Source organism: Artemia franciscana, chromosome 5 (assembly GCF_032884065.1).
Source record: "Artemia franciscana chromosome 5, ASM3288406v1, whole genome shotgun sequence".
Lineage (NCBI taxonomy): Eukaryota > Metazoa > Arthropoda > Branchiopoda > Anostraca > Artemiidae > Artemia > Artemia franciscana.
In genome coordinates this window covers 44417869-44441600 of record NC_088867.1, presented here as the reverse complement: position 1 = coordinate 44441600, position 23732 = coordinate 44417869, and the positions used below count along the sequence as shown (strand labels likewise).

At 33.7% G+C, this 23732-nt stretch overlaps 1 protein-coding gene across 2 annotated transcripts in view; it reads right to left on the bottom strand.

Annotated features, from left to right (window-relative positions):
- Window positions 1-575: 575 nt before the first annotated feature.
- Window positions 576-23732, bottom strand: part of LOC136027466 (negative elongation factor A-like) — a 46354-nt gene continuing 23197 nt past the window's right edge. For both annotated transcript variants that reach the window (XM_065704758.1, XM_065704759.1), the window contains exons 6-9: window positions 20198-20511; window positions 15172-15372; window positions 12872-12971; window positions 576-4419 (exon numbers count right to left, since the gene is read on the bottom strand). In XM_065704758.1, the coding sequence (XP_065560830.1) occupies window positions 4208-4419; window positions 12872-12971; window positions 15172-15372; window positions 20198-20511 (827 nt within the window). In that variant the 3' untranslated portion in view covers window positions 576-4207. The remainder of the gene's footprint in view (window positions 4420-12871; window positions 12972-15171; window positions 15373-20197; window positions 20512-23732) is intronic.

Genomic DNA, 23732 nt, shown 5'->3' with positions numbered 1-23732 from the left:
TTACAGAAGTAAAATTCGAAGCTAGAAGACGTTAATCAAATACAGATATTCAGGTTATTCAAAGTTATTATAAATGACAATCTTCAACAACAAAGATGGAACCACCATTCCTAATTTACCTAAAATTCCTCAGGCTATAGTAACAGCGTAATAACGCTGTAATAACAAAAGAGCAGTATCAGCTTATTCTCCATTCAATACTGTTGCCAATTGCAACTTGTCTTTTCCTTGGAAATCCAAACAACCATGAAGCAGGGTATATGGCAATTCAATTATTACTGAGCCAACCAAAAGTATAACTCTTAAAATGTATTTTTACATATTTGTGGCAAAGAGTGTGGTTGGGACTTAATTTTAAGCGTTCATAAATATACAGCCAAAAACTAAGAAATAATAGATAAAAATAGCAAAATATAAACAATTTAAGTAGGGTACAAAATGACCAAGTCCAAGCTGAAATGTCCATGAATACAACCAGAAAATCGTACTTAGATGGTCAAACAGAGTAATCCATTTGGGTTCTAAACAAGTTCAAGTAAAGCTAATATTAGCAAAACGGAAAGCTCAATTCGAAATTTTTTTTAAACAACCAGTTAAGATTTTAATTCAAAATTTCTCAAAGAATAACATATTCAGAGTATGACAAAGACAATAAACATTCTATAAAACAAAGGAAATCGTTTAAAAAAAATCACAAAAACAAAGAAAATAGAAAAAAGCAAGATCAACAGCAAATTCAAAAATATTTGTTTTTTCTCAGAGCTCCTAAATACAACTAACAAAACTTGCCTAAACTGTCCTCATTTATCTTTTAAGCCTTATATTCAAACTTCAATTAGCTAATCTAAATGTAGTAGCATCATATGTTTTTTTTTTGGTTGGAAAGAGCATCTGCTTTGAATAATTATTCCAACTAAGGACGTTCATAGGAGATGTAATGTATGTCTTTTTACTTTCCCTTTGTTAAGCCGAGAAAAAAGGATTAAAATACCTAACTTTTACAAAATTCACACTTACAAAAATGTTTTTTAGAAAAAAAGAAGAAAAACAACTTATACTACAATTAACTTCAGGTAAAATGCTGACAAATCCGATTAATATACTGGGAACAAAAATACTTCTAAAAATAAAATAAAATCCTCGATTGAAGAAGGAAACATTCAAGACAGAAACACAATTAGTAGTGTTTTGTCAGAAGATCTAAGAGTCATAAGAACCTAGGTATCCAAGCAAAACATAACCTCCCTCATTCTTCACACACTCCAATCATTATGCTTAAAATACGATGAATGCGCCTAAGAACTTTGCTATAAACAGTGCTAAAAGCAACCTTTTTTGAAGAATTCTTCCAAACCTCGCTAGGTGCGCTCTACCACAAATAACAACAAAATCTCAATCAGTCCTACATCAGTTTTAATGCAAGGTATCTGTGTGAAATCTGATCGGATCATCTCTCGAAAAAAATAACAAATAAACAAACATCCCTCCAGATAATTCTTTTTAATTCAGTATTTTGTAAATAGAGATTGAAAACCTATGTAGTATGGCTCACTGATATGCTGAATGGCATGATTTCCATCAATATTACACCCCCCCTCCATTTTTATGATCTTTTCCTTTTTTTAAACTGAAGTTCCCTCTGGAACAGGCGATTTTGCGACAAGCATGCAGCTTTAACTTGCAACACAAGGACAACATACTTCTATTAATGGATTCATTAATCTCAGATCTATCCATTCTCCAAGCTAGAATTTTGGTGTTACTTAGACTGTTTCTTGGAGAACGATCAAAACTTGCATAAAAATTTCCTTTTGCATAATTTTCAACCATTAATCAATGTACGTTCAATCTAAAAAAAGAAAAGAAAACCATATACACCAAATTTAAACAAATTAATTCAGTAGATGGATAGCGCTGAATCTCGGCTACGGAATAATAGCAAAATAAATGTCTCGTGTCGATCACAGTAGAGCAGAAAAAAAGAAAACGAAAATTAGACAGTGAACACAAACCTTGAGGCCAATTTTCTCAGGGTCTATACTTTTAATGAAGAAACTTAGACCTGAAAACTTTGCATTTTTTGGAATCATAATAAAAATCCAATTCTTTTGACGTTTATATTGTCATAAAAATTCAGCTTTTAGAGCTTTGGTTACTATTATTATTTGTCACCTTTTACTTATAGTTTGTTACCATGAACGGTTTGAAAAAGAAGACATTCGTCTTCTTATTTCCAGCACAAACTGACTGTTTAAATTAGCTTTAATTTATATAAAAAAAGATTCTCCCTGTTGTTCAAGCCAAAGGATTTTCCTTGTTGTTCAAGCCAAGGGACTGCTAATTTCCTGTAGGAAACTGCAAGGGACTGCAATTTCAATAGTCTACTTTAGGTTTCTACCCAACGCGTCCTGCAACCACGATTTGTTTTTTCAATTTAACATCAAGACTTCGGAATAAAATTTCCGCCGCCTGGAACCGTTTTAAGCAACGGAGAAGTGTAAGTTTTTGCGGGGAAATGTACTTGTGTGACCCAAAGCCTGCAATGAGGTAGTGATCGGAGTAGCTGCACCGAATGCTTTCTGGCATAGAATCTGTAATGTTCTTGCGCTTTAAACACCAGGAAGAAGCTATCTTTCTAAATGGAAAAGCAACCAAGAAATGATAAGACTTGACCCCCTCCCCCGAGCAAAAAAACACAAATAGTATTAAAAAAGGAAACTAGTCATAAAATAACGTCCTGTGGTGGCGCAATGAGTTTGACCTTAGCTTGGTAATACGGGACCCAGAGATCAAATCATGCTGTAGGAATGCACTGCAGGACCGATGCAGGAACCTTTGTAGTCAAGAAGTGTCGTTAAATGTATTACTTAATCAAAAAATAACTACAAAAGGAGGTAGAGAAATTGCTTTGGATATTAAATTTAAAGTTTAAGCTGATTCTATATATACGACATAACAAAAACGAGACCAACTAGTGACAATCTAAGACAGCTAATTCAGATTTAAAAATTCTCGAAAATAACAAGAGTATTCAATATAGCTGAAAATATAATTGATATCTCAACATAATTAGATATTTACATGTTGAACCAAGATTGCCTTCACACTACAGCCAATACAATTTTTCTTTACAACAGAGTGAAGGTATTTTTGAAGACCACACTGTGTGACCGAAATATCCAGAGATTTTGTCGTTGTTTTCACTATCTAATAAAGGATTTATCCCTATTAAGCTTTTATTTCTAAACTAGAGTGAACTATATATTTTTGTACAAAAAAAAGGAGAAAACAAAACTTGTACGTAGATAATATTCAAAGAAAAATATAAATGCGAAAAAAAAACTCCCTTGCAGATATAAAAAGAGAAGGCAGAAAATAAAGAGAGAGTAAACATAGAGAGAAAAAGCCCTCTCCCCACCTTTTCCTAATATCTTAAAAAAGAAGAAGACGAAGAAATGCAAACTGGGGGACAGAAAGTTTCTTTCAGTCACTGGCTATCGCCTGAAATACCTCCCAGCAAAATTTATTCCCACAGTACCATTACTAAAATCCCAACAAGAATCTTGACCATTTTATACAGAAATGATATCCCCAATTTTAATTCACAAGGGTTGCTGCAATGATCCATATAGGGCCGAAATTGACTGAGAAAATAAATAACAGAGAAAACAGAGAAGATTTTTGCCAGTTAAAATTAGAATGCACGGTATATCAGGTGAAAAACCTTCCAGGAATTGTTGGCACTTGCTTTTGTGTAAAAGCAAGGAAGAGGGTTTTCAGTCAAAGAATCTTTTAAGCTATAGACCTTTTCAACCTCTAAAAAATTCTCTTAGTTTCAATGGTAAGTTATTTATATTCTTATTATAAATCCTTATTCTAGGAATAATCGTTATAAACTGATCAATGTATCAGTCAATCTAGTGGATTGACTTGTGATAAATTCGCGTTTTGGAATTCAAATCTAATTCTTGGAGAGTAATTCTTAGTCATATTTATCAAATAAAGGCCAATTATTTGATAATTTTTGAGAAAGTTATAACAGAGTTCTTATTATTATTAATCCTTAATTTAGACATCACCTGTTACAAAAAATACAACAAATAAACAACAAAAAGTTGGTCAATTTATGTCACTTTCATAAAATGTGTCTTAATATATACAGAGTTGTCAAAAAAAAAAAAAAAAAAAAAAAAATTGAGAGATAATATCACGCAGTCACAGTAGCTGGCATCATGCCAGCAATTTGAGGATCCAATTTTTTATACTTTTTAATTCTTTTCCATTCACCAAGATTATAATTCATCTGGAAATGTGTTTCCACTACCATTCGGACAGTTGTCCCATCTGGCTGTTGAACTATTTCTTCGTCTTCACTTAGTTTTATTGTAACAATGTTGCCCAGATGGGGACACGGATTTTCTGTAATAATAAATAGTATCATTGGAAAGCGACAAACAAAAAACACAAAGAGAAAAAAGTCAAAAGACATGGATTCTCTTCCTTGACATCTGAATTGTATTGATGATCAGACGCCAATTTAAATTCTTGAGCCGATAATATTACTATAGCAGCATTATTAAATTGTGCCTTCAGAATGTCTTCACAAAGACCTATCAGTATTGCCCGAGGAAGCTAATATTAACTCGATATAACCTCACGCCGTTACCTGCACTAAAACTACTACTGCTAATAACTCACTGCAGCACCAAGCCGCCTAAGGCCAACACAGCTACGCACGCTCCTCCTCCAACCTAATCTATTTAAAGCCTCCCTCTTTACACCCTCCCAGGAAGTTCCCATTTCCTTTAAATCTTTATTTATGACATCCTCCAAACCCAGACAAGGACGACCTACTTTCCGTGTAGCCCCAGACGGTTGGCCAAAAAGGACGATCTTCGGAACCAGGCCAAAATTAGCATATGGTAAGTTAACCAGCTAAAATTTGCTTGCCAAAATGCTTGTTCTTTCCGAGCAGTATGGTAGTTATGAAACGAAACTACAAAACCTCCAAAAGCACGATGAAATGCAACTTTAAAACCACTAAAAGCCCAGTTAAATGAAAATTTAAAACCACAAAAAGAACGATGAAATGGGACTTTAAAACCGTTAAAAGCACGTGAGATGCAACTATAAAACTTCTAAAAGTACAATGAAATGCAAAATCAAAATTGTTTAAACCAGTGAAATATGAAACATTAACACGCTAAAGACACAGCGACATGCAACTTCAAACCGAAAAAAAAAAAAAAAAAAAAAACACTGTGAAAAACAATTTAAAAACCACTAAAAGCACTATGAAATTCGTCTCTAAAACCGGTTAAAGAGCGGCGAAATGCAACTTTTAAACCGCTAAAAGCACGATGAAATGCGAATTTAAAACAGCTAAAAGGTAGGTAGGTAGATTTTTATTTAAAACTTTTATATCACACTAGCTGTTGGGATGGCGCTTAGCGCAACCCCCCAAGCCCCCCCACGCGCGTAAGTCGTTATGCGCCATTGTAGTCGTGTTCCTATGTCCCACCTGTGAATATAGATATATATATATATATATATATATATATATATATATATATATATATATATATATATGTTTTTAACTACGTAAAACTTGCGAATATACAACATTCTTTGCTGTCCCATTGTCTGTGCATATAAATAGATTGTCAGGTTTGCCGACTCTTGAACATGCAACATATAATGGTCCATGGGAAAACAATCCGTATTCAGATCTATACCTCATGATTCTAATGATTGCCCTTGAGCTTTGTTGATGGTGATTGCTAATCGACCATTCCCTGTGTCGACGTCGTCATTTATATATCCCCCTGTGTCCCGGTCGTCATTTATATTCCCTGTGTCCCGGTTGTCATTTGTGTCCCGGTGTCCCAGTCTGTGATTTCTCTTTGGGTGTCCCGGGCGTCATTTATATTCCTTGTGTCCCGGTCGTCATTTGTGTCCCGGTGTTCCGGTCTGTATATACATTCGTTTTTGACTTAGTCTTTTTTTTTAGTTTTTTACCTTTTTTAGTTTTTTTAGTTATACCTCATGATTCTAATGATTGCCCTTGAGCTTTGTTGATGGTGATTGCTAATCGAACATTCCCTGAGTCCCCGTCGTCATTTATATATCCCCCTGTGCCCCCCGGCGTCCCCGTTGTAGTTGTGTCCCTGTGTCCCGGTCGTCATTTATATTCCCTGTGTCCCGGTCGTCATTTGTATCCCGGTGTCCCGGTCTGTATATGCATTCGTTTTTTTAGTTTTGTTTTTCTCTTTTATTTTTCATTTTTTTCCTTTTTTATTTTTTTTCTTTTTTAGTTTTTTTAGTTTTTTTTTCTTTTTTAGTTTTTTTAGTTTTTTAGCTTTTTTAGTTTTTTTATTAGTTTTTAGTTTGTTTTTTTTTTAGTTTTTTTGTAGTTTTTACCTTTTTTTTTAGTTTTCTTTAGTTTTTTTTTCACTTATGTCCTGGTCGTCATTTATACTCCCTGTGTCCCGGTCGTCATTTGTGTCCCGGTGCTTTGTTGATGGCGATTGCTAATCGAACATTCCTTGTGTCCCGGTCGCTTTCTCTTTGAGTGTCGTCATTTATATTCCCTATGTGCCGGTGTCCTGGTCGTCATTTGTGTCCCGATGTCCCGGTCTGTAATTTCGTCAGTCGAAAACATGACGTCAGTCGACACACAAACATGACGTCACTCGACAGACACACACACACACAGACAACTTATTTATATATATATAGATAAATATCAATTAGTCGCAAAAAATCCGTTCGGGCCAGTAATAGCGACTACATTCATGTTACTTTAATCATCAATAATACTAACTCATTCAATTCACAAAAAAAATAAAAATAATGATATACATATATACACACACACACACACACATACATATATATATATATATATATATATATATATATATATATATATATATATATATATATATATATATATATATATATATATATATATAATCAAATAATTACTCAGACCTGAAAAATTCTGGATAGCCCACTCTCATTCAATACGCTTCTCTTCACCATCTTGATCATTCAAAAAAAGCATTTTTAACCGGCGCTTAAGCTGTGGGAGACTCTCTGACTCCCTTATATACTCAGGGAATACATTCCAAATTGTCGTGCATATGTGTCTTGTCACATGCCCCGATCGCGTTGTATTCCTCACCTCATTAATCAGATCATTCCCATGTCGGGTAAAATACTGATGGTAAAACGAATTATGTTAAAATAACTTCTAAAAACTTCAGGTCCTAAATTATTCAAGCACTGAAAAACAAAAATGCCTATTTGCATAACTCTAATTTGACCTACAATTAGTAAATTCAACTTGTTAAATATACTTAACGTACTATCAGTTCCTCGATCATAATTTCCAATAATACGAACAGCTTTACTCTCTTATAATTTGTGTAAAAATCACTTGCCCACACCATACATCCATAAATAATATTATTATGAAATGTAAATTTAAAACCCGTGAAGAGCACGATTAAATGTAACTCTAAAACCGTGCAAAGCAAGGCAAAATGCAACTTCAAAACCGCAAAAAGCTCACTGAAATGATATTTTAAAACCGATAAAAGCACGGTGAAATGCAACTTTAAGCCGCTAAGCGCTTCGATAATAAAATGCAACTTTAAGCCGCTAAGCGCTTCGACAATAAATTGGAACTTTAAAATCTGCTAAAGGCACGTCTAAAATCACCTAAATCAAGGTAACATGCATAAAAACAAACAACAGGCAAAATATAGAGTTTTTTAAGACAGTCAATATGCTCTAACCTCAAAACAATATTTCGACCCTATATCCCGTTCTCAGTAATTATTAAAAAATATAACTGAACAAAAATATCATTTAATCGAAGATTATGCAACAGGAATAGAATGCAAGGTTGTCATGACCTAGGTTGAACTTTGCAATAAGCAGCTATTGTATTTTCAGTTCCGTAATTCTTTTATCAGTAAATGAAGGGTCTGCCCATGGCTGCACCTCTCTCAGGTTTACTGGCGAACATCTATGTATCTATGAACATCTATTTAAATGTTCTATATCTATATAGAACATTTTACCATGTGAGGTTGCTGATAAGCTTTCAAACACAATCTATCTTCCACATATTCCAAAAATCACTACGGATTAAAAAAAAGGCTGCACACAAAATAATCTGTGTGTAGTATTTACTAGTAATTTCAAAAGTATGGATTTCCTAAAGTCTGATAAAGACAAAACCCAGTTACTCGCCAAACAGAGGTTTATGAAATACCATTCGACTGCAGCAATCATTATGTTGGTAGGGCCTACCAAAACTTAGAAAAACGCCTAAAACAACGTAAAGATGACACAACCAAGACTTTAATTCCTAATAGTGCCCATAATTATTTTGATTCTGCTTTAAGCAGCAAAATATTTGATAACCCAGCCTTGCAATACTTTCCGAAAAAATCTCCCTCATTAGCAATGACTTAGGTATAAAACAGGTTGTTCGTGAACCAATAGAAATTAAACTCAAAATAAATAATAATATTTCTTTAAAAAGGTATTGGGGGGAGTGTTCTCTCAATGTTTTATACAAAAATTGAATTAAAAACTATCTGACAAATTATGTTATAGAACCAATAGTCAAGACAGTGACCCTGTTACTAAGAGTTTTCAGTTAGCTGTCAAAAAGGCAAGAATAGCATTGAAAGCATATGCTTAATCATTTTTATTTCACCTCAATAAACTACCTGGTTGAATTTCATTGAAGTAATGATTCTGGAACTGTTTTAAATTTTCAAATAGTTTTAAAGGTCGTATTTTACTGCAAGTCTTTTTTTTTTTAATATTTATATATGTTTTACTGAGGACAGCCCTTGGACACAAGGACAAAAATTCATTTGAGGTTTGAGGAAGTTTCACTATCTGAAAAGAACTATGCTTTTATGTGTTGTTTGTTTTTACGACAATAGTATGGTCTTCGTCGCTATTTAAGGCAAGATATAACTTTAAAACCATTTAGAGCACGATGGAATTCGAAACTAATACGGCTAAAACACAATGAAATGCTACTTTAAAACCACCTAAAGCAAGGTAACATACAACTTAAAACTGTTAAAAATAGGGTGAAATGTGACCTTAAAATTACAAAAAGCAATTTTAAAATTGTCAAAGCACAGTAAAATGCAACTTTAAAACCTCTACAAGCACGGCTGGTATTCCAATAAGACAACAAACGCTTGGAAGTGGCATGAACTTAAAGGTGTGAAGGATGATGGATGATATTGAAGATGGCAATTGGTCCTAACCATTTTAAAATGACATACCCTGAGCGAAATGGATCTTGGGATGGATATTTTGCAAACACCTTAATTGCCCAAATTTTAAAAAATACCATTTACATGTCCTTAAATTTTCAAATTTTTATTCCGACTTTTGCCCATTGCCCATTTTTATATAAATTTCGTTTCAGGTAGAGTAATATAATAACAAGAAGTAATAGCTTTCATGTATGGGATCTAAGCTGAAGATTAAACATACAGGCTATGAATTGTCGACCTTGGTTGCAGGAATATGGTATAACTGTGCTGAAGACTTAAACTTCTCATAACATTATGAGCTTTAATAACAGAAAATTTTACGAAAATAACGACGAAGACCGCACTGCCTTTCCGTAACAAACAAACACAAAGTAGAAATAGTATGAAAAATCTTTCCAAGACAGTGGAAATCAATTCAGTGGATATTTCGGCCCTATGTCCAAGGGCCGTCTTCAGCACAATACGAGAAAGAATATATATATATATATATATATATATATATATATATATATATATATATATATATACTTACATTGAAATATGAGAATTAAAACTAATAATTTTCTTTTTAAACAACTTAAAAAGTCTTATAAAAAATTTATTAGTTTTCATTTCTCACATATTTTTTTTCTTTCTCGTATTGCGCTGAAGACGGCCCTTGGACATAGGGCCAAAATATCTACTGAATTGATTTCCACTGTCTTGAAAAGATTTTCCCTATTATTTCTACTTCGTGTTTGTTAGCAACTTGAACATAGATTTTGCAAAGTAGCCAGAACTGGACATAAAAATGGACAGAGGAAATACAGAGTCCAACACTTTTGGAAGACGATATACCTAAGTTTGGTGCTGGAAGTGAATTTGGAAGAAAAGCAAGAAGGAAAAAGTATAGAATTAGATCCAATACATATAAATTAGAAAGTCAGCCTTGGATTTTGACAGTTGGCAAGGGAAAGACGGCAAAAACATTCAAGGGTACCCGAACCGATATAATATCTGGATCTTATTATATATTGATTCCTGTTTGAAAAACTACCCTTCAGGTACATTTAGTGAAAGAATGGTAAAATTTTAATCTCACTCGACGTTTCCAGTATTTTGACGAAACAATCGTCGAATGTCGAAACGTGGAAACGACATTCTGGTCAATTAACAATTCGGAAGGCTACGAGCCAAAACTTGAAGACGAAGATGAAGATTTTGACAAAGAGGGCAGGAGACCAAAAAAACAAAAATGAAAAAGCGAAGAAGATACTCGAACTCCGAAGACGCGGAGGCCAAGGAAGACAATGACACTGAGGAATTAGAAGTAGAGGACGTGTCGTCCTCAGGTGAAAGTGAATCTGACAAGGAAGAACTTGCTCTTTCTAGAGGCGTTGGTGATGAATCAGGTTTAAAAGAAATGTCCAGCTCCAGAGATGAATCCGAAGAAGAGAAGAAGACTATTTAACAGGACAATTCATAGGAGACTACTAAACATGAATTGAAAAAGAAAACATTTGAGAGACATCACCCCATTAACGGAACAAAAGCTCCGTCAACTTCGTCAAGGAAACAATTGGATGAAAATACTTTAAAAATTCTTTCCCGAAAGCTGATGAATGTAGTAGATTGGCTAGAAGTATTTCGGAAAAGATATTCCAGGAAAACGTATAGAGGAATTATCGACAGTCCTTACTGAGCATGCGTAACAGGCGCATATAAAAAATACCAAATTGGTACTGCCATAAGCTGTTACCTACAAAACAACCAGATGATGCCGTTGTCATTTTTCTCTGGTTATTTTGGATGGAGGACAGCTCTAGGTGGTATCAAGACCCCAATCCTTCGAGAGAGTGAACAAGGACCAGCTTTAAAATTTCGAGAAATAAACCGTTATAAAAGGTGATAACTGAGTAAAGTTAAATTTTATTTCAAACTATGTGTTTTTATCCCCCCCCCCAAAAAAAAAAAAATGAAAGAAAAACGTCATAATAACCAATATTACTGAAAATAACAAATTAATGAGGATTGACAAATTAAAAAATGATGATATTGATTCCTGAAAGGCAAAACAATTTTGAATTTATTAAAGTTAGACAAAAGAGAAAACATACAACATGTTTTTTGTTTTCAGTAAAGTGCAAATTAGGTTCTAGTCTTTAGAAGTCATAGTTAATCCTATTCCTCTTTGTAATAGTTTCTGCTAGTTTTCAGTTTGAGTTGGATATTTATTGTAATATCTGTCCGTTTCCAGGTTTATTTATTTATTGACAATAATTTATGGTCGTTTTAAGCTTGAATCATTAGTTGACTTTATTTTCACTTTGCTGATTTTCACTGTTAATAAAAGGATTTATTCCTACTTGAACTATTATTTGTCCGTCATGGAAAGGTAGTGTGGTCTTCCAAAATACCTGAATGCCATACTAAGACCGGTTTTCCGATAATTACCAAAACAGATGGTTGACTTATCGTAAATTTTCAGAAAAGAAATTTAAGCTAGAGAAATTAATCAAGAAAATTTTCTGTTAATACCGACTTGAAACTTATTTCTTAAGTCCTTGAGCAGAGCGAACCCAAATGCAATTGGGCAAAAAAGAAAAATATACAAGAGATTCTTACTATACCACCTTAACTTTTGAGACGAAAAGTAAAAGTAAATCTAAATAAGAATTGCCAAATAATTAAATGAAATAAAGCCCCAAAACTCTCCAAAACAAATCCATTAAATACTTGAAAATTTTCTGTCTTTTTATTAGTTTAAAACTTGACGGAAAAGACCAATTGGAAGGAAAGTACTAGTTGAAATTTTTCAGATGCAAATAGTCAAGATAAGGAGATTTCATAACTAGTAAGTTTTTACTAGGTTTCTTCACAAATACACAAAAATGGGTTTGGCTGACGAAAATACGTCACAAAAATAAACCAATGGAACTAAACCACATTTTAAATACAGAGTTATAGGACAACAATTTCCCTTTTTCCTATTTCACTAAATGAACGAAAACCTCAACTTAGCATTCTTATCTTTTCCTAAAATATTCCCCGGAAAAAAGAAGTTCCGAAACAAGCGATGTTTAATATTTCCCTGAATAAACATTTCAATGTTTGAATGTTTTCCTGTTTCAATTTTTAAATGTACGCTATGAAATTTCTTTTGGCGGAGGGAGGAATTTGTTTTAATTTGGTATGAGTTTGTTTTGGTGGAGGGACCAATTTTTTTCTATGCGTAATGCCTATGGATAATACATTTAAGATCACATTAAATCAAAAGAAATTAGCAATTATTACTAATTTCTAGGCTCAAAACTAATGCGCCGTTCCCAATCATTCCAGCTGAAGAAAGAAAAATAATAGCAATAAACGGGTAGGTCCCAAATTCATCCCTTTTTCCATTTGCCTATACAATTTTCAGACAATAAGACTTCTTCACTTTTTTAAAATATTATGAATATTATGCACACAGCCGCATAACCCCCTTTTCCAAAAAAAATCCTAAACAACAGCAACGCATAGTAAAAAAAAAAAAAAAAAAAAAAAAAAAAAAAAAAAAAAAAAAAAAAAATAATTACCTCGCGAGCCAGCCATAAATCCAAGAATTAAAGCTTTCTCTGGTCTCGTGACTCGGTTCGAATTCCGAAACATTTCCTGTGCCTCTTGCATTTGCTCTCTCTGCAAATATAACGTATTAAGATTTAGGATTTGAAAATATAACGTATATTTAATATAAATATAAATGAAATATAAATATAAATATGAAATATAAATATAACGTATTTGGATTTATGATTTAAAAACCGTAAGGATGTATAAAGTCACTCTTCTTGAAGGAGTCATCTCACAGCTTCCTCAACGCAAATAATTAATTATAAGCCTATTTTTACCGTCTGAACAGAAAAACTCCTAATTATTTTGCTAACATATAATTGTAAATCAAAGTCTCTAACAATTTTAAAAATTGTTAGAGAAAACTGTTGATAGATTTCAATTTTGAATTACATTGCCATGCTTGTCTTAAAAGTTCGAGATGCTGTTTAAAATATGCACTGGACAAAGGTCATTTGTTCCTTAAACAATCATCCTATCCGTTTATTACAAGCTTTTTTAGTTTATGTCCAAACTATTCAGAATTGATAAGGCGGTCTTGCCATAACTTGTATAGCGATAAGCGATCCGAATAAACGTTAGAAAACTAAAGGCTGACAACTACTTTCCAGGAAATCTTAGAAAAACCCTTTACCTTCTCCAGTTTTGTGCCAGAGATAGAGATATTTAGATTTAATGAAACCTGCATCATTAGAAAGCGTAAATTGTGTTGTTTTTTGTTATTATTGAACAGATCAGAATTTTTTTTTTTTAAGTTCGGGAAAGGGCAGTTCCTAAAAGTATTCTAGTACATCCTAAAAAAAAAATAATAATAAAAATCAGCTCAAAAATAGTCTCATTGAATAATTTGGCAGCTTTTGAAGTTTTCTGTTGTGCAAACTGCCTTGATTAAAATCTTTGCAGACACAGGATGCACCTTACTTATACCGTACATATATTGATTAGACAGCGTTTTGCTTAACAATTAGAAAGAGATTACATGTTTCATTTCAACTAGCCTCTCGTTAACTTCTCGAATTCTATATCAATTTATACCAGCATTGATTAGGAAGCTCCCTGTGGTGCAGACAAAATGTGCTAATGGACCCTTTGTCTTTGAGATTGTCAGCCGACACTGAGACTCGCAAAATGAAATTTTCGGTATTGAACGTTCTTAATGATGCTTCCTGACCACTAAGGTCCTTCCAACCATTGCTTACGCAGAGGCCTCTAAAGGTAACAACATTTTGAAGTTACGATGCTGCACAAACAAATTCAACAACAAACTGGCCATATACTTCACATTAAAATAAATACATAAATTTTTCTTTTGTATATGAATCTTACCTAACTAGCCTACTAACTTCTGCGATATTTACAAGGCCACATTTCCATCAAATTTTTTTTTATACTTGGGCGACTGAAATAGTCGCCCAAGTATAGATGACTAACTGATCATAATTTAGGCATTCAATCGGCTTTCGATTTCGGGACGTACACGCGGAATTTACTAGGTCCAAACTCTTGTACGGAATCCTCAAAGTGATTCCGACACCAAAGTAGACTACTAAAGTCCTTCCTTTACCACTGCAGTTGGTTGAAACCACGAAGTTCGAACTCTTTATCCTGTGTTACCAGCCTGAGATCAAACCAACTGCGCCATCACAGTCTATATATGAAGCTATTTTATACTTCCCGCCCAATTACCACATTCTCAAGAATCATTTAGCGTAAATAGACAATTCTATTTCGAACAAAAAATAAAAATTACCATTATCAGTTATTAGTAACAATTAGGACGGCCTAAATAAGCCTTACATACACTATAATATTATGCATTAAAATAACAAGATCTGGTACATGACTGGCTTTTATTATGCACAACGACTTAACTATGTTCTGTTGTATTTTCTTTCTATAAGGTAAGACAATCTTTAAGGACTACCAACAAACTAATGATTAAAATCGTTAATGAGCCCCAAAATTGGGAATAAGGTTTTCGGAGGCTTTCGCTACTATTATTATTTTTTTTAAATACCAAGCCAAAAAAAAAATACTAATAAAACCAGAAGAATCACACAAAAAGACATCTTAAAAAATAAGATTTATAACTCCTAAGCATTTCATCTACCAAAAAGCAAAATACATTATTAAATTCAAAAAACACGAAGTTAATTTTTAGAGATTATGACAGACATGTAAAAATGTAGGATAGGAAGGCTTTACTCGAAAATGGTCAACCAGTCTTTTAACTCCCTTGTATATCACAATAATCAGTTAGGCTTACCGTTAACATAAGAGCTACTGTTTTCTTTTGCGCCTGGGGTTGTGGCGGTGGCTGCTGTATCACAGGCTGCTGCGTTTGGATTGGGGGAGGGGGCATTTCGGTGTATTGTGGCTCGTATGCTTGTTGCATAACAACTTGCTGTTGTGGCTGCTGTTGATGCGGTAGTGTCACAACTTGTCTTAAAACAGTTGGATAAGACATCTGAAAAGTAAATAGACGATTGAATAATCACTAAACTGACCAAAAGATAATAGGAGTTAAATTTTCAAACAGCTTTGAACTTAAAGAACTACAAAACCTAGTACCATTACAACAGCAAATTCACCGTAAAAGCCGAGGAATTTGCGGTAGACCGACTGGCTAACTTTCTTTCTTCAACCCACCATGTTTACGGCATAAGCCTTACTCATATATGACAAAATTTCAAAGAATATAAGTTTATTTTAAACTCAATCCCAACCTAAAAGACGAGTTAGCTAAGTAAAACTTTCTGCAAAATTGGATGCTAAACCTCATTGAAAAAGTAAGTTTCTCAGAGCAATTGTCTAATCTTAGTTTTAGACACTAGTCCAAACAATTTTGTTCAAAACTAAGGGTTAGCAAGAATATGGTTCGATTCTATTCTCGCCTGTTGTAATAAAACAAATGATATAACTGTTTGGTCACTCTTTAGTATGAAAGACGACAATTCGTCAAAAATGGTGCTTTTTAGTAATCTAGGGAACGGGTCAAACGAAAAGCAGTGCACCCTTGAATAGGAAACGGGAGGGCAGCTCACACAATAAAAAAATACTTCAACGTGGTAGCTTTATAGAAGGAAGTAGTCAGGCTCTAAACATGGTGGGTGGAGGAGCGTTCAGAGCTGTCTTAGTTTCTACACGCTTAGCGGTGCGAAGCAGCAATAGTGCGCAGAAGGTTATGGTATTTCTCAAATCGTTTGTTTCATTTAAGTTATTTTAACTTGAAGGAGAAATAATGTCTCCCTTTTCCTTTGTACTCAATATCAATTGAATAGTTAGAATTAGCTGCTGTAACAAACCCTCCTCTACTAGCCTCATTCCGTGAAAAAATAACGACGTTATTACAAGGAATGAATTGGAATCACCAATTCTTGATAACTGACTTACGCGGTTATTTCTACCCAGACCACTGCTAATAGCAACTAGCTAGTACATACAGGCACGTTTCCCCTCAGGACCACTTAGTTCAAACAGGGTAGGATCCTCCAGACCCATTGAAAGGCCATAAGGCGTCGATTCGACGTTTCAGTTGCTAGGTCTTTTTTACGGGGACAGGCAACATGCCTGTTGCCCGTCCTTGCAACAGCGAAAACAGATGCCTAAGCCCCGGACTGCTACGAGAGCATCATTCCACTATGCTGCCACAAGGTTTACTTAGTTAGTGAGCCTGTGCTAATGAAATAATTAGAGTGAACAGTTACATTTAAACCGCATCGATAATGCTTAATAAAGCATAAGTATTACATATCTATTTTTAAAATAAAAATATTTCGATTTAAGTTAGTGAACTATCTGTTGATAGGTCTAGTTATGCCCTTGGGGCTCCTATTTCCTATCTAACTGTAACTGACATGGAAAAAAAAAGGATTTACAAGCTATACAGCTTTTATGGTTCATTATGTAAAGATACAACTTGACAATTGACAACTGTTAGGTTTAAAGATAGTATATAAACAGAAATGTTTCATGTTTCGTTGGGGGATCACACCTACAAGTTATATAAGTTACAAAAGAGGGGTTGTGGGGATTTTTTACTTTCTAAAAGAAACCTAATCCACGAAAAACACAATTACTTAGCTCTATGTGAATGTGCTTTTCAAAGAAATAGGGGGGGGGGGCTGAGTCAATAAGCGAAGGACACGACGATGAAATTAATCGATATGGGACAGACTGGGAGAGATTAAGTTTATGGGATGTGTTGTCACTACGATAAGTGCTGTTACTCCAAATATAACGATAAATGCCGCTACTATTGACACATAACAAAACTACCTCAATTAAGAAACAAAGAGCAATCAAATACAAAGTTTTCAACAAAAAGAAAAGAGCAACTTTAAAACATGAAACGAGCAGTTGATTTATATACAAAATGAAACTTATAAAACCAATGGGAAAAAAAATATTAGTGAACCGAAACTACGGAAATTTAGGCCTAGCAGCCACCACCTCTAAAAAAAAAGTTCCATTTTGAAAAATAATTTTATAAAAATGTGTGAGGAGAGAACTTTTTTCTCTTATTGTCTTAAAAAATTTGAATCATCCTGGAAAAAATTTACATGTATAATGTTTTTTTTTCTTGCCTACAAGAAAATGATATTGATTTTAAAACTGTTTTCTTCATATCCCACAATAAAACATAAAAATCGACGAAAGAAATTCTCTATTAAAAAAAATAATTGAAATAAACTGATCAAAATATAATCCGGCGATACTTTTCCCCAATATTTTTTCACTTTTGAGTGAAAAAATATTAATTTGGTCACTAATATTTGAAATACACAGAAGAAAATAACAAAATCTTTATGTCAATTCAGGATGGAGTTATTTTCGAGAAGCATTTCATAAACAAAGAAATGCTTCATAAACAAAACCTAAAAATACATTTTCCAGTCTACTGAAACACTGTTCAATGTCTCAGTGACACGCGGCTGAAAAGACATCAACTTATCAGTAATACACAAATACTACTCAGGACATTAGCTTGTTTTGAGGTAAGAACCAGCACAACTCTTATTTAGGCTAATTACTTTCCCCATTAGGTTTGATCTTGATGATAAATATGGTATTCTAAGACATCAAATAACATAGATATTAATTACAGTTCTCAAAATACTTCGATTCATCGAGAATAATAGTCTTGGAGTCCGACTCAAGGGGCAATGGTTTTCAGGAATTGAGCCTGACAATAGATATATCAAAAACGTCAAATTTTGATGCTATTCAAAACATGTAATATTCACCATTATAACAAAACTACAGTTTAAAAGCCAACTCAAGACGTAAAAATTTTTACGTATTGGGCGTCGTTTTAGATTTTAACGTCGTTGTTTACTTGTGGTTTACTTTTGAGCCATAATATAATAGCCGACCTTAAAAGTCAGGTAGCACCCGTTTACCAGGAGTCTACCAGGTTTGTACCCACCCTCTCCCGAAATTTTCTCCGACTCGCGAAAATGTAACAAAAATGCATATAAACAAATTTCGGACGCGTTTTTTGAAAACAAATCCCTCCCCCTCGAGCAAAAATCCAGGATATGCCCTTGGTAATCCAAGATATATTATGTTTATAAAGCTATAGAAACTGACTTCTTGTCAATGAAGAATACCCCTTCTTGTCACTATTTCTCGTAAAATACAAAATGAGATTCTTAAAGTTGTTGGTATTATTGGGGTAATGGAGAACAAAATAAAGCCAATAGATTAGTGGTTTTGATCTACTCTAGTTTCAGTCCAAAAAGGCTATTGTGTGACATGATCATATTTGGAAATATGTCTAAAAAAAATTGTCAAATAAATTGACACGATCAAAAAATTGTACAAATATCTAAATTTTAGTAACGATAATAACCACTTGTCCGGTGGGACAAAAAAAATGCCCGAAGGGGTTGGCAAAATATACACTAAAAAAAAAGTCAAAAACTAGCATCCAGTTCATACTACAATTATTAACCGCCACGACACACTATGTAACAGACAATTTCACCAAATATACTATTCTATTCATATCCCGAGAGGCCAAAATTATTAACTTATTTATTTACCCCAAAAATTGTAAAATATCTAAATCTCAGCAACCATAAATACTCCTCTAGAAAATTAGTTAGGTTTAGCGTGTCTCAACTCTTTTGGTGTCAATTTCTATTTGCTTTAGATTTGATGCTGATGATAAACATGATGTTTTAATTAATCAAATAACAAGGATATTAACTAATTTAGTCTAATCATTTCAAATTCTCAAAAAATTAATAGCTTTTTTAGATCAAATCAAGGGGAGGAGTTCAGAACTTCAAAGAAACATATATCCCCTTTTCAGTAAAGAACAAATGGCATTAGTCGTTACAGGAGTTTGAGGGGAAGTGGAGCTCTTTTGTGTTATTTTATATTTGCTTTGAGTTTGAGTTTATTATTCGTTGTAATTACTGCCCGTAAAAGTTATGACTTTTTATATGAGATAAATTTTTGTTAAAAACATTTATTTCTTTAATTTAATTAAACCGTGATTTAAAAATCAGTTCAGCAATTTAAGCATATATTTAAACTACAAAAGCGTTTTAACAATCTGTAACGATTAATTTAATCTAACGACAATTCCTTTTTTATCCAGCGAAGTACTATAAACACACACAATATATATATATATATATATATATATATATATATATATATATATATATATATATATATATATATATATATATATATATATATATATATATATATATATATATATACCATAACAATTAAAATTATCTTTGCAAGAAAGTACTATTCCTATGTTCATTAAACGTGAACAAAAGAAGAAGACAACGTCTTTCAGACTGGAATCGAAGTGACACTAAAAAAAAAAAAAAAAAAAAAAAAAAAAAAAAAAAAAAAAAAAAAAAAAAAAAAAAAAAAAAAAAAAAAATACTGTCAGCAAACTTGAAAACCACTTCATTGCTTGCATAGGCGTTGTGATCTTAAAAAAAAAGAAAAAAAACAAAAACGCTGGGACAGCCATGATGCATTACAAAAAGGTATGGTCAGTCTAAGTGGATTAGAACAACAGCAAAATTCCACAAAATGGACGAACTGAATGTTTACCCTCGATATACCCAAACATAAGCTTGACAATTGACTACTTGACTCGATATACCCAAACATATTGGGTATATAGGATATACCCAAACAATAGGATCAAAGCCTAGAAAGCTAACAGCAATCTCCTTTTTTTTTTTACCAACAAACATTTTCCTTTCATCTAGATAAGATCTTAAAGTACTATATTGAAAAACATAAAAGTATACCTGTTGAACAGGAGTAACATGTTGCTGTTGTTGCTGCGGAGCTTGAATCAATCGTTGCTGATGAGCTGGTTGCTGTGGAGTAATTCTGGTGACTGTCCTCTGTGCTGAGGTTGTTGCAGCTGGAGAAGGTAAAGGAGCATAATTTGGCGTCGGCGGACTTGAAGGAGGTTGGAATGCTGGCGTCATAGGTGGTAGTAGACCAGCCGCATAATCTGGTGTTGGTATTGTTGGTGCAGGCTCTTGCTTCTTTTCTTCTGGTGTAGTTGGAGCAACAGCGGCCGCAGCTTCAGCGGCTTTTGCAGCAGCCTCAAGCTCTAAAACATTGAATACAAGATGATTATAAGTTATTAACATTGACTGTCATATGCAACAACGCCAAGTGTCAGTTGTAGATTATAAAGCCATACAGAGAATTTTGACTCGTGTAAGGGAGAGGGGTACAGTAAAAGGAGAATTTTATGTCTTCATTATTCATTTCATAACCAAAGAGCACGAGCTTTAACTGTAATTTTCGCGGTTGGGGGCGGGTGGTTAACCCGGATGTTCTTGAGTATGACCTTAATAGCAATATCATTACGAACCCCTATTAAATCAAAATAATATATAGACAGATATTACTTGCAAAAAAGCCACAGGCCACGGCAAGACACAAAATAATACCCTTTTGGCTTAGTACAATAATTGATAACGAATACAAAATAAAATAGGAAAACAAACAAAAACTTTCAAACTATAAACAATATATTAAGCACTCGCCCTCTTTCCTTTCCCAACGTTTTTTTCTCTTTTTTACGTGTCATTCCAATTTAGTACATTTTAAAATTTTTAAATTGTCCCTAAATCATTCGAACCCATTATTAAAAGAAACCACTCATTTGAACGAACCTTGCTTGAAAATAAATATTTACTCAAATCTAATAATTCAGGACAAAGGACCATAAAGTGAAGCAGAAGCCCGCCAGCTCCTCCATACATGAGATTTGAGTACCCTCCCTCCTACCCTCCCTAAATACTTCCTTCTTTACCTAAATGCTAAAAAATTACCACTCTCTGCCATAAACAACTTAATTTCATCGCTATTCAGACTTTCTTTAAAATAGATATCACAACCCCTGACCTCCTCCTATTAATGGTAAACTCCGAGGGAGTTTGCCAGCAAAGAAATATTAAAAAAGAAACCGAGAATAGCTGCCAAATTAAATTACAATAAATATGACACCTTAGAAACTCAAAAATAAGCGACAAAAGAAACTATTAAAACTGATGGATTATCAGTGATAGACTATTAAAACTGGAAAACGATGGAAATAATTCGGCGATGCCCTCAGCTCAGCCGGCAGGTAAACACACAACAAAGAAAAAATCCCAAAGGAATAAAATACACAAAACGAAATGGAAAGATTAAAAAAGGATTCAATTGAAAGAACATCAATCAAATCAATAGCAAGTATTTGAAAAATAATACTGGCTGTGAATGAATTATTAAACCTTGATGAAGAATGTATTTTATTTGAGACACTTAAGTGAGTTCGGATTTTAAAGAATGTTCATTATGTTGCGAAGCAATTGGCATACGTGGCGTATTCATATGGAACATAGGTACCCCTAATCCTTTGTGTCCTCTGAACATAGAAACAATCACATAAACAAAAGATTCAACAGATACCACTACCCAAGTTGGACCTTTTTTTTTTATTTATTAAGGCCGTGATTAAGTGAATTGATGGAACTCGAAAATCCCATGTTAAAATTGAAAAATTATATTTAAAAAGTACTCAAGTATTCATTGGCGGAAGATACCGCTTTTAATATCAGGCCGTAGCTTCTTGAAGATGCTACAAAATGTTTGCTAGGACTTTGCTCTATTTCCTCTAATTGCTTAGAAATCTTAGAAAATGTCTAGCTCTTTTTCACAAGTGTACTCTATGAAGGATATTATTTTTACAACAAAATCGGTACTATCATGAGCAGAAGACATTAACCTGTAAGATGATTGCAACCATTTTTTCGATATATTTTCCTGTTTTCGAACAGTCCCATAGAATATTTTCAGCTACCTGAAATTTTTACAAGTCGGTTGCCAGAAAGAACCGTTTCAGATCCCCCTAGAGACCAAATTGACAAGTTGGTATAATTAACCTGCTATTTCCGCCAATGAATAAGTGCTATTTGAAGGGTGTTTGACAATCGACGGTCTCTAGAGAATTGAGAGACAGAAGGCTACCCTAACTTCAATTTTGAAGCTCGAAGTTTTCAAGTTCACTTAATCACGGCCTTAAAGAGTTAATTTCACAGTTTCAGCAGGTTTTTCTCCTGAAAAACACAGTTTATTTTGTTATTTTTCATTCTCAATGGGAATACCATCCTTTGGCAGAAACTAAGGTGTTAAACCATTTTTTGCTCTTTCTTCTTTAATGACTTAATTAAAACTGACGGGATAACCATTATGCAACAAGATATTTTTAAGGTAGTTCAAAAAGAGTGTACAGATACTACGCAATCAACCAGAACTACTCGTAGAACCTGGCCAACTAGAGATTACCCCTCATCTTTCTACAGAAAAAGGGTTTTTTGTTTTTTTTTTTTCTTACGAAAAATTCAAGTAGCATTATCATGGGTGGACTATGCATCAGTAGATAATTTAAGGTTGAGACTTTTTTATGATTCAAGTATCCAGAAAAGGCAACTTGGAACTCTAGTCTTGTCTTAAGGAGAACTAAAGATTAAAATAAAGAGTATACTAGGAGATTGAGAATTTCTCCAGTGACGTCCCTCAGGGATCCCAAATAGAAACAACATCTTCTACAAAGTTATCCGATAGCTCAGAAGAAGGGTATTGAAAGCGGGGACGTAGATGAATTCCAAAAAGAGCAGCAGGCTAGCCACTTGCAATTGCCAGAGCCAGCAATGCAAAACTTTCCAAGGGGATCAGAAGCAGAACTCAACAACATTCCAAAAGCTGCCGACAAATTTGGGAATAATGGAAGCACCGGGATTTTCTGAAGATCTGCCGACAAATTTCGTTAGGCGATGAAAATTGTCAAGTAGGTTGGCTACTATGCTACCGCACTTTTTGCATGCCGGGCCAGAGCATTGGGAAATCTGATGAATCTAAAGTGTTTCAGTGATAAGGGAAATCTAAGAACTGCAGATGCAAAAAACAAAAACAGGAAAAGGGCAAGATTAACGAAAATGCCAGATATTGTGGACCGATTGTAATGGTCCGTCTTCTGGTCTAAAAAAAAACATGGAAGGGAGAAAAAACAAAAAGAATCAAGGAAATAAAAGCAAGAAGCTCAGAAAGAGGACGAATAAAGGGAGAAACTAAGAAAATAATAGCTACTAAAAGTTTATATAATGTAAATTTTTACCTGATGTTCCAATTTCTTTTAGTAACACTGAATTAGTTTCGAATTTTAAAAATAAAAAAAGCCGTTGGAATTAGCTAGGATTAAGACAGACAATATCATAATTCTGAATAATATTCTCTCCATGCATCACATTTTCCCTTTTTTCAAGGATTTAAATCTGATTT